The sequence below is a fragment of the Vitis vinifera genome, chromosome 16, assembly GCF_030704535.1.
Source record: "Vitis vinifera cultivar Pinot Noir 40024 chromosome 16, ASM3070453v1".
NCBI lineage: Eukaryota > Viridiplantae > Streptophyta > Magnoliopsida > Vitales > Vitaceae > Vitis > Vitis vinifera.
The window spans coordinates 22,506,290-22,521,487 of record NC_081820.1 but is presented as its reverse complement, the minus strand read 5'-3'; the positions used below and the strand labels follow the sequence as shown (position 1 = coordinate 22,521,487).

Sequence of the window (15,198 nt, the reverse complement as noted above, 5' to 3'; positions counted from 1 at the left end):
TAGTGATTTCTAAAATTTAGGAAACACTTTTAAAATTTTGGAAACTCACGTGTAATATTAAACAATCATTTATAGTATTTTTTTAAAAATATATATATTTCTTAAAAAACATTTTTACTATAACATTAATGCCTATATATTTTTTAAATAGTTAAACTTTTTTTTTTTCAATAGAAGGATTATTTTGCCTTTTTTGATATACATATTCCATAAATATATCAATAACATGATTTTACACCTCTTTAAAATTTGAGGAAAAATATATTCTTAAATTATATTGTCGTCAAGATAGGAAATAAATTTTAGGCAATATCTTGGTATATGATAAGAATGTGAATTAGGTAACGTTACAAGATGGGGGTTGGTAGGGTTGATGGTTAACCTTAGCCTGTCCCGAACTAAGAAACAATCAACCTGAACTCATCTCAATTTAAGGTACTTAACCCAAACTAAATCCAACCTCAATTTTCTATGTTTGGATTAAGTTCAAGTTGTTTAAGGTAGACTTAAGTTGATTGAGTTAAAGTTGATCGAATTGATCAAGTTATATGATTCAAAATATGTTATTACATAAGATAAAATGCATTATAAATATTATAAAAATATTAAATTAGGTTTAGGTTAGGCTCAGATTATTTGAACCTTAGTCTAAGCTCAACCCAAATTGAGTTCAAATTGAAAAGGCTTAACTCAAGCTTAATTGAAATATTAAAATACTTGCCCAAACCAGTTCAGATATTGAGTCGGGTTTAAGTTGAATAGGGTCGATCCATCCAAGTTTCACCCTTAGAATGAGGGGTTATGAAAGGCAATTCAAATTGTTTTGGGCCCTCCCACATGGGGGTTGAGGTACAATGGGTTATAAATTTTATCAAAGACAAAATCTAAATAATAACTTGATTTATTAATTATGTGATTAAACATGGCCATGTTTGTTTTATTAGTTTTGAGACACCAAACAAGTGTATGATCTCAATAATTAAATTATTAACTTCTCGATGTACATGCAATCATGGGTAAAAGTTTGTTTCTTAATACTAAAACCATATGAATTATATACAAATAATTAATTTTAGTATGTGACACTTTAATTACACAATTATATTAAAAGCATTATAATGAAAAAAATAATTATATTTAGATACTACTAGAATAAGAATAAGATCTGTTTAACAGTAAGTTTATTTTATTATTATTATTTTTTTAATTGGCCTTGGATATTTTGATAAATAATTTTTTTATTTAAAATCCAAATGCTTCAAATTATAAATAATTTTGGAATTATTTGTTATTAACGGAATGTTTTGTAATTATTACTTAGGGACGTAAGTTGATTTTAAATTAAATTATATTTAAGTTATTGACTTAAAATTTATTACATAATTCTTACTTTAAGTATTAAGATTGTTTGATAAAATTAATTTAAAACTTATTTTAAGTCATTAAATTAACATATTCAACCTTATAAATTATAATTATGATAAAAAATGTTGAGTAATAATAACAAAGGTCATGGAATAGCAAAGGAAGTCGTTGAGGTAACTAAGGCAAATTAGGGTAAAAAGGTAAAATAAAATTATAAAGTTAATAATAAGTAAATTATTTTTATTTATTATTTAAAGTTATTTTTTTACTTAAAGTCATACCATTAAATTATTTTACTAAACATACTTAATTTATTTAATAACTTAAATTAAATTATTAAATCACTTTAAGTTATTAAGTTAATTTACCAAACACCTACTAATGAGGTGTTTGATAAAACTTAATATTTATTATTTAAAAATTTAAGTTAACTTTAAATTAAATCATATGTAAATTATTTACTTAAAACTTATTACTTTAAGTATTAAAGTTCTATAAAATTAACTTAAAAATTTATTATAAAACATAATGTTGACATATTTATTCTCATAAATTATAATTAGAGTAAAAGAAGTTGAGTAATAATAGAGGTCTTAGGGTAGAGTATCAAAAGAGATTGTGAAGAATATAATGACAAATGGTGATAAAAAAGATAAAATAAAAATATGAATTTAAGAATAAATTAATTATTTTTACTTATTACTTAAAATTATTTTTTATTTTAAGTCATATCAATAAGTTATTTTATCATACATATAATTTACCTAATAACTTAAATTAAGTTATTAAATCACTTTAAGTTATTAAATTGATTTAACAAGATAAAAATTATTTCAAAATTTCAACATATGCTTTAGGGTTAGAAAATGTTTTTCCCTTTTCTATGCTTGAAACGACGCCGTTTCAAACCGGGAGGACCTACTTCACAAAAAACGACGTCGTTTTAGTAGGGTCTACCTCCCAGGTGTTTCCTCTATAAAAAGCCGCACATAACCCTAAAACCCTAGCGGTGTTCTTCCACTCGACCCCTCAGGCGCAGCTAAAGGTAAGCATTTTACAAAAATCTGTGGAAAATTAGAAATGGTCGATTACTGAATGGTGATGATGTAGGAAGGGTTTTGTTTATTGAAAAAATTCGTCTGTATGAGTTTTTGTCCCTACAATTTCCCAACCACCCAATAAATGAAATCCCCTCCCTTTCTCTGGGGTTTTTATGGATTTAATCTTTATGTCTTAGTGATAATTTTCATGGATTTCCTCGTTTCATATGCTGTCTGCCATATGTTAGGGTTTAATACTGTGATTTTATGATGTATCAAATTTTCTCCCCCACCAGCTACACGCACACATGATAGATTTTCATGGATTTGTCGGTCATGGGTTTTTAGCAGTGTTGCATTTCTTTCAACAGAACTAATTTGGGTTTTTCCCCCTATTCCATTATTGTTTCATATGGGTGTTTTTATTAGCTTTCTGGCAATAATTTAGGATGATTTTAGAGTTTTTTTCTTTTTCTTTTTTGTGACTACCAACTATTTGTATCTATATCTCCTTTGCTTTATACTCTCTATGCGAGTCATATTGGCTCTGTGGTCTGTATACTTTGTGGTATATGAGCATATGATTTCTTCTTCCTTTTTCTCTGTTTCGGAGGGGTTTTAATTAAATGATTTGTGCTGGTTCGAATAGGATTGAAAGTCAAGAAGTTAGCGTCTGTAGGTTCAAATAAGAATAAAAAGGAATATTAAAATGGTGATCATGGGTTCCCCTTTCTAGATGATAATTTATGAAACTTTAATATGAATAACTCAGATGTTGTCTTTTTCAAAAAATGTGCTCTCTGTTGAATAACGGACATGGATGGATTGACGTATACTGAATGATAATTGTTGAAGCAGGTGAGATGGCTCCAAAGCAGCCTAATACTGGCCTCTTTGTAGGGTTGAACAAAGGTCATATTGTAACCAAGAAAGAATTACCTCCACGCCCATCGGATAGGAAAGGAGTAAGTTAATTCTACAACATTGATATTCCTTCCTATTAATTTCCTGTTATTTATTGTTCAGAACATTGAATCGCACATATTTTTTATTGTTGTATGAATCTTTCTGGAGAAAGGCTTAGGTCAGGTTACTTGAGTTTTTTTGTTATCATTGCAGCTGTTACTTGAGTTTTGGTCTTATAATTAGATCAATGGTTAAATTACAGTTTTTTTTTAATTATTTTTTAAGATTGTTATATGGAATAAAGTGTCATTATGTTCATTGGTTACCCCTTTTTGGGTGTCATTCAGAAAACCAGCAAGAGGGTCCATTTCGTAAGGAACTTGATCAGGGAAGTTGCTGGTTTTGCACCATATGAGAAGAGAATCACTGAGCTTCTCAAAGTTGGGAAGGATAAGCGTGCACTGAAAGTTGCAAAGAGAAAGCTGGGTACTCACAAGAGGGCAAAGAAGAAGCGTGAGGAGATGTCTAGTGTTCTCCGCAAGATGAGGTAATTTGTAATAACATGCTATTTTTCATTATCAGTGAATTTAAAAGTATGCTTGTTGTGTGTGAATTGATATTAAACATGGTCATATCTGAAGTTTTGTTGTATCCTTACTGCTGCTATCCAACGTAACTTGAGGATTTGGTTTTCCAATTTACCCATACAATTAAATTCTTGTTTATGGAATGTTTTATGTAGGTCTGGTGGAGTTGGGGAGAAGAAGAAGTGAAGGCAGCATTTGGTTGCTGTTAAATACCCAAATGAAGACATGATCTAGGATGCATTAGTTAAATGTTTTTTTTTTGGTTAATTTATTATGTTTCTTTTCTTGAGACCAATATTATGCTCAAAATCTTATTGTTGTTTTGAACCGAAAAAGGAGAAGACATTGTATTTTCCCTGTTTCATGAGCCAGAATTTTGATTTGACTTCATTTTTCTGCTAGGATGAAATGAATATTTGATCTTTTATGTCTGAATGTTAAGGGTATGGATGAATTTTCTGTTTTCTGTTTTTGGCGGTTGATCCATCTACTTTAAGTGGTGAGCATTGTGCTTTCTGGGCAGTGCATGTAGATGGGAAAGAGCATTGTATTGTTATTTAGGAAATATATGAATACGTTGTTGTGGGCAGCTACAGATTGCCTCAGAATAGGAAATGGTAGATGCGTGAGTCACTCGAACCGTTTGGCAGGTGCAGTTGCTTGTAGTTTTTGTTTTGTGCCTATTGGGAAGGATTATTTTCAGCTGTAGGTAAGACAAATATGTGAGGAGGTTACTTGCCTATCAGCTATTTCCTTGTGGTGTTTCCCTATCATTGTCGCAAGTAGTCCTTGGAATCTCAGGAGCAATGCCCAAAACCCAGATTCCCTTTATCCTAAAACATATCAAAAAAGAAAAAAAAAGGAAAAAAAATGATTCCCTTTCTCATAAAACAATTTCTCAAATTCTGCATCAAAGTGAATCGTCTGCCTTTTAAGTGGCTTTCATGGTCAGTATGAGTGTTGGGTTGAATCCAATTTTACTTTTAGGCAGCATTAGGTAAATTTTCGGCATGAGGGAATTGGTTCATTTTCTTTCTTTGGATGGTTTAAATGATAACTAGAATGAAATAAAAAATGATTGGAAATTTGATTTATGAGTTAGATTCCAAGAGGGGCATTTTGATTCTCAATATAAAAAATAATATATAATATCTTAAATTTTCATTAGTTTTTTTTATGATTAATTTTTATTTATTAAGTAAATATTATTTTTTTAGATATTCTTTTAAAATAAAAACAAAAAAAATTAATTTAAACTATGAGTAAGGATAATATTATCACTTTATTTATTTTTTACATTCATGAACACAAAAATTAAAATCATCAAATTCATTCTCAAATAAGGAGAATTGAAATCACAAAATTTATTCTTATTTAAAAAGAAGAAGAAATCAAAACAAAATATTAATTTCCTTTTCTCATTCCTACCTACAAAACAGTGTGCTCAAGCCCTTGTTAACATTACAATGTAAATAGCGTTTGATTATGAAATGATATCAAACAGGGGATGCACAACGGAGCCCGTCTATATGCCAATCAATAGTCAGAATCAGTTCCAAGCACCTGATAAGGTGTTAATGTGACCAAGCAAATAAGTTGCCCGAATGCTACCAATTCATTTCTCCAATGACTAATCGAATTGTGAATCAACTGAAATCATATTCTCCTGATGTATGTGTTCTTACGGCAATTATTTAAAGAGGAAATTTCATCGGTTTTCAGAAGGGTAATTATCTTCTCTATCTTGATGTTATTCTGGGTAACAGCCAGACTCACATTTACCAAGAACGGGGTAGTGAAGAAATACAACTCTCTTTAAGCAAAGCTATAACCTGCAAAAAATGACTGGCGATGATAGAGGCCAGAAACAGAAGGGGGAGGAAGAGAAAGTTTATGTCTTGAACTTCTGGGTAAGTTTCTCTACTCCTCCCCTGCAGTCTCCCACCACTCGTTTTGTCCCTTCTTTGATGGCCAAACTGAATTCTGCTGTGTTCTGCTGCAACTCTTGTATCGATCCACCAGCTTTCACAACAGCAGCATCTTTTAGCTCTCTGACTTGTGTGCCTACCTTTGAGGCCAACTCCCTCAAAATTGATATTAAATGGATTATCTTCTGGACAATGTTATCAATAACATCTTTAGATTTGCCTCTTAGGTCAGATCCCATTGCATTGAGTTTGTCCACCAAATTCTCAGCCCTGCTGACAGTTCCATCAACTGAGAACTGCTTTGCTGTATCGAGCCATGTAACTTCAGCAGAGGCCTCTTCACGTAGCTCATTGTCAACAACAACTTTGATGCCATGCTTCTCCCAGCGATCTCTAGCCTCCTCCAGGGCTTTTGCTTGTTCTCTTGCCCTTTTTGCCTCATCCTCAGCCCAAGCCCTAGATAACAAACAATTGAAAGTGTAAATTGGAATTTATAGGTGTCAATAAAAATCACTATGTATTGCTGAAGTAAGGAGAACTATTACTGCATCATATTCATGTATTAAGCAGTATTTAGGCTCCATTGCTATTTGTGAAACCAAGGTTTGGTTAATCTCGGTTTTGATGATAACAAAACAAGGTTTAGAACTAATGATTATATTTCAAGTGTGATTAAACAAGACAATTTCCAAAGTGGCAATCACAAAGACAAATCAAGCCAAGGAGAAATCATGAAGAAGAAGACCACCTCAAAGAGAAGTGTTTTTCAAAACTCAAGCTTCATAAGATCTCTTTGTAAGGTTGTTGGTGCACTAAGATTTTCATGCATTACATTATTTACTTATGCACCAAAATCATCAAAGGATTATTTTGTTTTAAATATTTTAAAATTGGATGATTTCATGTTTTCAACTAAAATATTGTGTCAAATGTTTTTCAAACTTGTAAAAGGTTTTAAGTTGAAAAAGTTGGTTGTTGAGCCAAAAATGGTTCAATCGGTTGAACCGAATGAGGAACCGGTCCACCGCCAGCTCAACCGATCGAGGGATGCAAAAAACCTTCTCTCTCTTTCAGAATGGTTGTTCAACCGATCAAGGTCTGGTCGAGGTCCAACAGTCACTTGCCAAGCATTAAATGTTAATGGCTAGTCAACTGGTCGACCCCCAACTCGACTGGTCGAACCCCTAACAATTAGTTTGACTTTTTTCCTCTATAAAAAGGCTTCAAATCTTCATTGTTTATGAGCTTAACATTCCCAAACCTTTCTTAAATATATTTGAGCCTTGGAAGAGTGTTTTTGAGTGCACCATTGTTCTAAAACTTGCATATCTTTAGTGCACTATTCAATCATAGTTTTCTTGTATCATTTAAGTTTAAAGTTTTTTATTAGGATTTTGTGAGATCAATTATTTGTACATCTTTGAGAGTAAGATTCTCAAGTGTGGAGTATCACTTGAGAGGTTGTTCAAGAGTGAGGTATCTCTTGAGGATTGTAAAGGGTGCTTAGAGCCAAAAGTTCAAGAGGGTGGATTGGAACTATAATCCAATTGTATTGCTTGAAGGCTTGGTTTGGAAGCCTTGAATTAGTGGAACCTCAAACTTGGGATTGAAGCTAGAGGAGAGTGGATGTCGGTCGGGTTGCGTCGAACCACTATAAAATTTTGTGTTTGCATTCTCTCTTCCATACTCTTTTACTTTATATGCAATTGTCTTTATATTGTTTTATTATATAGTTGCATATATTTGTCTCTTACATTCACATAGTTTAAATTTGCAAAAAGAAACCATCACCCTATTCACCCCCCCTCTAGAGTGATTACCATAGATTGGATTAACCTATTTTTTCTAACACCATCAATACTAACACAGATACTTCAAACAATGGCTACATTTGTAACTTAGGAAAGTATAAATAGTTATGTAATGGGGTTTTAATTTCAATCCCAGAAATGCCAAAAAGAATAGCCAATAAATATTTTAAAAAGTTGTTACATATGGTTAGAGACCCCCTCAAAAACATACTCAAGCCATCATACAAGTCATCTCCAAACCCAATTAGATAATCCTAAGTGCTATACCAATCAGTTTGTGTTTGAATGCTTCCTTTGGGTAATAAGAAAGGTTCCACAAACATGTTAACCTTAACTAGGAATTTTAGGATTTATTTAGCTTGGCAACCCATTCAACATTTTTTTTTTTGCTCATAAGCCTTACACCGATGAGGCTTATGGCCTTAAAGCTATTTATGCTTGTGTCTCAAATGTTTAAGGAGTTTTAGCAAGTTTTAGGGCCTTAATGGGCTTTTGTTATATAATTTATAAAAGGTTTGAACCTTAATATTCAGTGCTATTGTGCTTTATGGTATAGATTTTCTATGTTTTGTCTAGAGTCTAAGGTTAGAATTAAACCTTTTACAAATTATGTACTTAGTTAGCTTCTAATCGACCCTATTAAATTTGAAAAGAAGAAATCAAGAAGTTGTTTTGCCACTGCAGTGGTTGAGTTTATATATAATTATTATCTTATAATTGATGAATGTAGAAGAAGAATGAGTGAATATTAACACTGATGGGAACGATGATAGAGCAATTAGTTATGATTATGATTCCTTGGAGGTTCTACTACTGATAGTGATGATAGTACTAAAGATTATTTGATGAAGCCATGAGAGAATTATACTTTAGAAACTACTGGCTATGACAGAATAATAAATTTGGCTCTTATGAATTTTATGGTTTTCTTGACATTTAATTTTCAAGTGATTCTATTAGTACTTTTTATTCTTAAGTTAAGACTTATGCCTTGCCTCGTTTAAACAAAATGCCTCAAGACCACCTTTAGCCTTTTAAAACATGATTCTTACCTGGCCATAGACAAGGCTTTCCTCTCAACCTCCAGCTCATATTGTAATCGGGCAATCTCCTGGTTTTCACTTTCTGCTTCTTTCCGAAGTTTGCTAATCCTTTCCTTTTCATAAGATATCTCCACCTTATTACTCATAAAGCTCTGCAACTGCTCCTCCACCTCACTCCTTAACCTTGAGAGAACTTCCATTTCTGATTCAATGGCAGCACGTTCTTTTATTAAGGAAATATTATCTTCATCTCTCTCAGCTCTTAACTTTTCCAATTCCTGCCGTGCTTCTTCAGCCAATTTCTCCATAGCATCAATCTTTTTTCTTTCTAAGGAAAGCTCCTTCTCAAAACTAGCATTTAGTTCTTTCTCAACTTGATCTACTAATGCACTATGCTCAGCAACAGCCTTTTCTGCCATAGCTTCGGCTTCAATGCGTGCAAGTTCCTCACTAACTATATCTGATGACTCACCAGTTGCAAGAGCAATAGCAGCTTGAGCCTTTGTGACTGGCTTATTGGGTTGGAACAGTCTTGTGTAACCTAATCATGAAAGTGGACAGACACATAGATATCAGTGTCAACATTAAACTTTATAACAAGCAGTGATGGGAATATGACTCACCAAATGCAAGTGCTATTATTCCCTGTTCTCCTGCAGATGCATCAGCCACAAGGGCAGGCCATGCATCAGGGTTTATGCTATCGATGTCTATAAAACCAGAAACTTGGTACAGGACCTGCTTATAAGCATAATGGTTAACCAACTCAAAATTTAAAGTTGCATTCATAACTGAATGAGGAAGTAGCTGAAAGATAAAACAAATGTTCAGGTTAAATTAACCTTTTTGTCAGTTTCTGGGAGCTGTCTTTTCTCTAGGGCCATCTTCCAGCTCACAAGATCTTGCCGTGACAATGGGCTGCACAGGAAAATTTTGGTGAGGAAGACAGGGAAAAGAGGAGAAAAGGGGAGGGGAAAAAAAAAAAATCTGAGACAATAGCAAGCAAACACAAGCATGCATTTATGTCACATTGTTACCCCAAACTAAAACTAAAAATAAAATAGGAAAAAAAAAAAGAGAGAGAAAAGAATTGTTGGAGCAAGCCAATAGAATTAGGAATAAACAAGTTCCAAAAGGTAATTCAAAAACACACCCACAGACAAACACAATATTGGGGATTTTCTGTAAATGGATTACACTATAATGCACAGTTGAACAAAAACACAAAGGGGAAAATTAAGCATCCTTGTAAGGTAGGCACACAAACACAAGAAATATACTTGCTTTTCCATCAGAGGGGAGCAAACTATAAGAGGAAGGTTGATATTCAAGTAAACTATAGAGGAAGGTTGATATTCAAGGGGGGTTCGTAATAGTATAAGCCACTTTTATAGTCACCTGTCAGGAGAGAAATAGAAGGGACTCTGGTCTTCTTCATCTGAAAAAGAAAGCAAATCACGTCTTGATAGCTTGCTTGAGATAAGCCCAGCCTCTGCCAAGCCTGAAACATCCAACTTAGTGAGAAAACTCTTAATGCAACAAAACAAAGGGCATATCCAAACAATAGGATCTTTCTATATCATCATCGAAGCTCAAAAGTTTAGAATCAATTATCACCTTGAATGGATGAAAAATCAGGGTCTTCAGGTGTAATATCATCAAATGCAAGTTCAGTAATATTTCCTATGTACATAGCTGGATATACCTTTGAAACTGTATTCCTACAAGGAATGGATAGAAATTATTAATCACATGTTATCAACATCCAATGTGAATTTATGTTGGTAGCCTTCAGATGCTGATGCACTCTACAAGCTACAGAAACAAAGAGGTTGGATACCTCCTGTGTACTTCAGTGTACTTTTTTGTTATTATATTATACATACCTTTCTTCGCCTATCAAGAAGAAGTTATAGAAACAAAGAAGAGCAAGATGGTATACCTTGAAAGAACACTACTTGCAGAAACCAACCAACGAGCAAACTCACGACGTGTACATAGATCGCTAGGTTGAACATCAGGTTCGATGACCTGAAAAGATTTAACAATATTAAAATCAATTCAAGCTTCACATGGTCTGCACAGATTCAGAGTTAAATCCTCTAGAGAACAGCACAACTAGAGTTAATAGTTTGGTACATAACAATTTTATTTTTATCCTTGATAGGACTCAAACCAAGAAGGATGCACATCCCCAAGTGCAGTGTATATTGATCTCTCTGATTTAGCAAGATACAGAAAGCTAGTCCTACAGGACCTTTCATTTCAAGATAGATATTTAGGAAAAAAAATGTGTGGGGCTAACATAGAATGGATCTGTAAGGAATAATGTCATGATATGATAATTAGTTTTACTTTACTACTTTTGCATTGTCTAATAGAGATAGGTGTTATTATTTTGATGATTAATTATTTTTTAGGTGAATTAGTATCCTATTTATTTGGAGATATTATCTGTTTGTGAACAAAGTCTATTTAAGTCATCCTAAATGAAATAAATAATCAGAGAAGTTTATTCCCTTGAAGAATCAAACAAGGCCATGAAGGCCTCATGCCCAAGTGGCATGCAATAGAGTCATTGAAGGTTTGAGCAAAAAGATTGAGTTGTTTTTGACCTCTAGAAAATTTTTCATGACCTTATAAGAGCTCCCCCCCTCCAAATAATTGTTTGAACCACCCCAATCAAAGATGGCCTTCTTCCATCTCTATTTATAAGCTGACAGCCTAATAAGGTAAGAAAATTGTATGAAGCAGTGATCAGAGAAATTGATATATTTAAAAACGGTAACTCCATCAACTTGTCCATGCCTGACTGGTTCTGTGACAGCCTAATAAGGAGTAGAATGACCTACTCTTGTTATTCTCTTGTTCAAACAACAAATTAGAGTTACATTACACAGTTGATGGACTTATTGTGGAATGGTTGCCAATTCTTAGTTTAGACATTACAAAGTATTTGATTTACTAGGATCCAGCTTTCTGGGAAACACTATTATGTTTATTTTTACTTTGATAAAATTCACTTCCTACATTTACTTTCTGACAATGGAGTGGATTCCAAAGATTCAAGAAGAGAACAAAATGAACCGCTAAAACACTCGGGCAATTCATTTAAATGCAGGAATGAAAGCAGAATGGTACCTTTAAAACCTGCAATGCTGCTAGCGCCTGTCCCTGGACTTGATCAACAACTGCAGGAACAACAACCTGTCCAGGAAGCACCTTCAGACTTTCAGAAACTGCAGATGGAGCAGGTATACCAGCAGAGGAGAAAGAATTCTCAGCTATTGGTGATTCCAAAAATGATCTGTTTCTTTGGATCTTATTTTGAAGATTTACATCCTGGTCATAATCAAATGGATAGGGTAATGCTGATGTAGAAGATGTTGACCCACTAGCATTTAGATCATGCAGTTTCACATATGATTTATTTGGTATGTCCTTCTCCAGCTCTTCCAGGTCAAGATATTCCCTATCTGCATTTAAATCATGCAGTTTCACATATGATTTATTTGGTATGTCCTTCTGCAGCTCGTCCAGGTCAAGATATTCCCCATCTGGAGCAGAGTGTTGAATCCCACTTGCATTTAGATCACACAGTTTCACATATGATTTATTTGGTATGTCCTTCTCCAGCTCTTCCATGTCAAGATATTCCTTATCTGCATTTAGATCATGCAGTTTCTCATATGATTTATTTGGTATGTCCTGCAGCTCTTCCAGGTCAAGATGTTCCTTATCTGAAACAGGATCTTGAATCCCACTTGCATTTAGATCACGCAGTTTCACATATGATTTATTTGTTATGTCCTTCTGCAGCTCGTCCGGGTCAAGATATTCCCCATCTGAAACAGGGTCTTGAATCCCACTTGCATTTAGATCATGCAGTTTCACATATGATTCATTTGGTATGTCCTTCTGCAGCTCGTCCAGGTCAAGATATTCCTTCTCTGAAACAGGGTGTTGAGTCCCATTTGCATCCACAAATGATTTATTTGGTATGCTCTTCCACTCATTTAGCATCTTGTCAGAGTGCACATAATGATCTTCATCCACAGTCCTGGGAAAAGAACTGGAAGATGACTCTAGTGAGAAGTTGGAATTTTCTGTACCCTTTGACCCAAGCAGTTCTCCTTGGTCATCAGAATTAAGATTTGTGGTATCAGCATCATGGATTGACGAGTTAACCAGTTTAAGAGCATCCCCATTCTCTTCAAGTTGAGAAGATTCTGATGAACCCACAGCAAGGCTGGCATCTGAGTAATTAAAGCTAAGGGTATCAATAGGATCAATAAGAATATCAGATTCACAAAAACCAGGCAAGCTTGACATTGAATCTCCAGCAACTAGAGTGTCATCAAAAGGTGATTCACCTGACATATCTTCTTGAATGGAAGGAGTAGGCATGGCATCAGTACCTGCAAATATATATTTAACATCATTTACAGACAGGGTCCCCATATTACTATCAACATTTTCAGTTGTAGCTTTCTGAAGTTCTGAAGATGAAGAATAACCCTCCTCTGTACCTGTCTTACTCTCTAGACTATAATCTTCTTGCAGGATTCCTTGTTCCATCTGTATTGTCATGGCCTCCATCTGTTTTTCTGGTCCTGTATACACCAATATATGTAGCTAAAAACTAGTGAGAAAAATGAACCAACTGAAGCAAGATCTTTCTTTGCAAAAGTTACTTTATACATGAAGTCCTGTAGAACCGACAAAAAATAAGTGTGGGTAAGGATTGCCAAAAACCATGTCCATGGATAACCAAGAAAACCTCAAAGAGAGTACCTAGAGCAAAAGCTTTTAATATGCACCAATTGGTAATCTTGACACAATCTTTAGCCTTTATCAATCAAAATAAATACTCACTGGAAGGATTCTGCTTGCTCAAAGAAAAGGCCGCAAAGGAAAGACCAGCAACAAGAACAACTCCAGCTACTCCTGCTCCAACCATTCCTGAAAGTAAACCACTTTAGAAGTGTTATCACTTATCAATCTACAGAAAAGATCTATGGGCCCTATAGGCTTTGTTTCTCTGCTCAGAATTGGATTTGATTTGGAATTCCAATTATATGAAATCTTGGTCTTTTACTAGCAAATTACACTTAGTTGTCTCAACTCTGAAGTTCATGGAATTTGGTGTTCACGCAATCTATTGTTGTGAAAAAGATAAGTGTAGATTAAAATCAGTGCCTTTAATTCCATACAACACACAACCTAGACAAGATAATTAACTGCTCCCATCACTAAACAAAGTAACGAGAAATTTATTGGATGATGAAACTATAAGGAACATAATTTCCCATTTGTTTTTTCGCCAAGAAAGTGGATGAAAGTAAAGAAAATTTGAACCTTGTTTATGTTTACCAGAAATGAAAATATAACTCGATTAAGCTAATAAACAAACAATCCTCATTTTCTAAAATTCCAATAACGCAAAAACATATAATCCAAAGCCTCAATTTCCTTTCATTTCCTACATTTTCTCAGCAACCAAACAACACATTATCCATACCTCCGGGCCATCGTTTCTTCTGCGATTTACCGTATTGTTCAGAACCATCTGAACCGGACCATCCCGACAAATCATCACCCTTGGATTCCGAACTGATCCACGAATTCCCATCACGATGTCGCCCCACTCCATTCCCATCGCCGGCAATGGACAACACGCGAACCTGACGATCAAGCTTGCGAACGTGCGTCCGTACAAAAACCGCAGGAGATCTTCTGCATTGGAAGGAGAAACGGAGCTGGAACGAGCTCGGAGACCAATTAGTCGTCACTGAGGCCATAACGGAATAAAGTGTAAACTCAAGAAGTGAAATCAGGGCTTCCAAGAAGCTCAAACTGTAAAGGAATTGAACCAGAGAAGATTAAAGATAATTCCTAGGGTTTCCTCCGTAGAGTAGTGAAGAGAAGATGAAACAGTTACAGTTCTGTCGCTGTATCCGTGAATTTTCTCACACTTTCTCTCCGATTTTCTCTCACTTTCTAATTTCCTCTCTCTCCTGTTTTATCTTGTAAAGGCAACGATTTTTTCTCTTTCTCTCTCTTAATTTTCTGTCTCTTTCTCTCTCTTTCTAATCTTTCTTTTCCGACACCGGAAATTCGGATTTAAGGCACAGGCGCAACTAACAAATGTGCCGAATCACCAAATATGACCCTGATCTTTGTAAAAATACCACTGACGACCCCAGATGAAATGACCTTTGTACCCTCGGAAAGTTATCTTAGACCAAATATCGCTTGTAAATTGTAATAACTAGACTAACCACCTCTTTTCCACGAGGCAAAACGCCCTCTTCGAAGCTTGGGCAGCATTTTTTCAACTGAGACTGATATCTTCAATTTTGGGTTTTTTTTAAAAGAAATCTGGATTATTTTTTATTTTTAAGATTTATTTCTCATTTTTCTTTTTTTATTTTTACCTTTTTCATTTCAAGATTTATTTTCCCGAGATAAGAGACGATCTTGCAACCATCAACATCAAGTAAATTTAAGGGTATTAT

At 34.2% G+C, this 15,198-nt stretch overlaps 2 protein-coding genes across 5 annotated transcripts; one reads left to right on the top strand and one right to left on the bottom strand.

The window, feature by feature from the left end:
* The first annotated feature begins 2,306 nt into the window (after positions 1-2,306).
* On the top strand, positions 2,307-4,333 carry LOC100262717 (large ribosomal subunit protein eL36x). Of its 2 annotated transcripts, none has more exons than XM_010664422.3 (4): positions 2,307-2,410; positions 3,264-3,370; positions 3,659-3,858; positions 4,054-4,333. In XM_010664422.3, exons 2-4 carry the CDS (start codon positions 3,269-3,271, stop codon positions 4,082-4,084), a joined length of 333 nt encoding a protein of 110 aa, XP_010662724.1. In that variant the 5' UTR covers positions 2,307-2,410; positions 3,264-3,268; the 3' UTR covers positions 4,085-4,333. The 2 variants fall into 2 exon arrangements, with proteins under 2 accessions (XP_010662724.1, XP_002268754.1); XM_002268718.4 differs by having other exon boundaries at positions 2,344-2,410; positions 3,261-3,370.
* Positions 4,334-5,494: 1,161 nt separating this feature from the next.
* Positions 5,495-14,991, bottom strand: LOC100264485 (uncharacterized). Of its 3 annotated transcripts, XM_010664424.3 has the most exons (12): positions 14,202-14,991; positions 13,556-13,642; positions 13,210-13,293; positions 13,054-13,098; positions 11,822-12,936; positions 10,623-10,711; positions 10,298-10,401; positions 10,079-10,181; positions 9,523-9,598; positions 9,304-9,418; positions 8,690-9,221; positions 5,495-6,282 (listed from the first exon to the last, which is right to left on the bottom strand). In XM_010664424.3, exons 1-12 carry the CDS (start codon positions 14,479-14,481, stop codon positions 5,790-5,792), a joined length of 3,123 nt encoding a protein of 1,040 aa, XP_010662726.1. In that variant the 5' UTR covers positions 14,482-14,991; the 3' UTR covers positions 5,495-5,789. The 3 variants fall into 3 exon arrangements, with proteins under 3 accessions (XP_010662726.1, XP_002271744.2, XP_010662727.1); XM_002271708.4 differs by having other exon boundaries at positions 11,822-13,098; XM_010664425.3 differs by lacking the exon at positions 14,202-14,991 and having other exon boundaries at positions 11,822-13,098; positions 13,210-13,315.
* Positions 14,992-15,198: the final 207 nt, after the last annotated feature.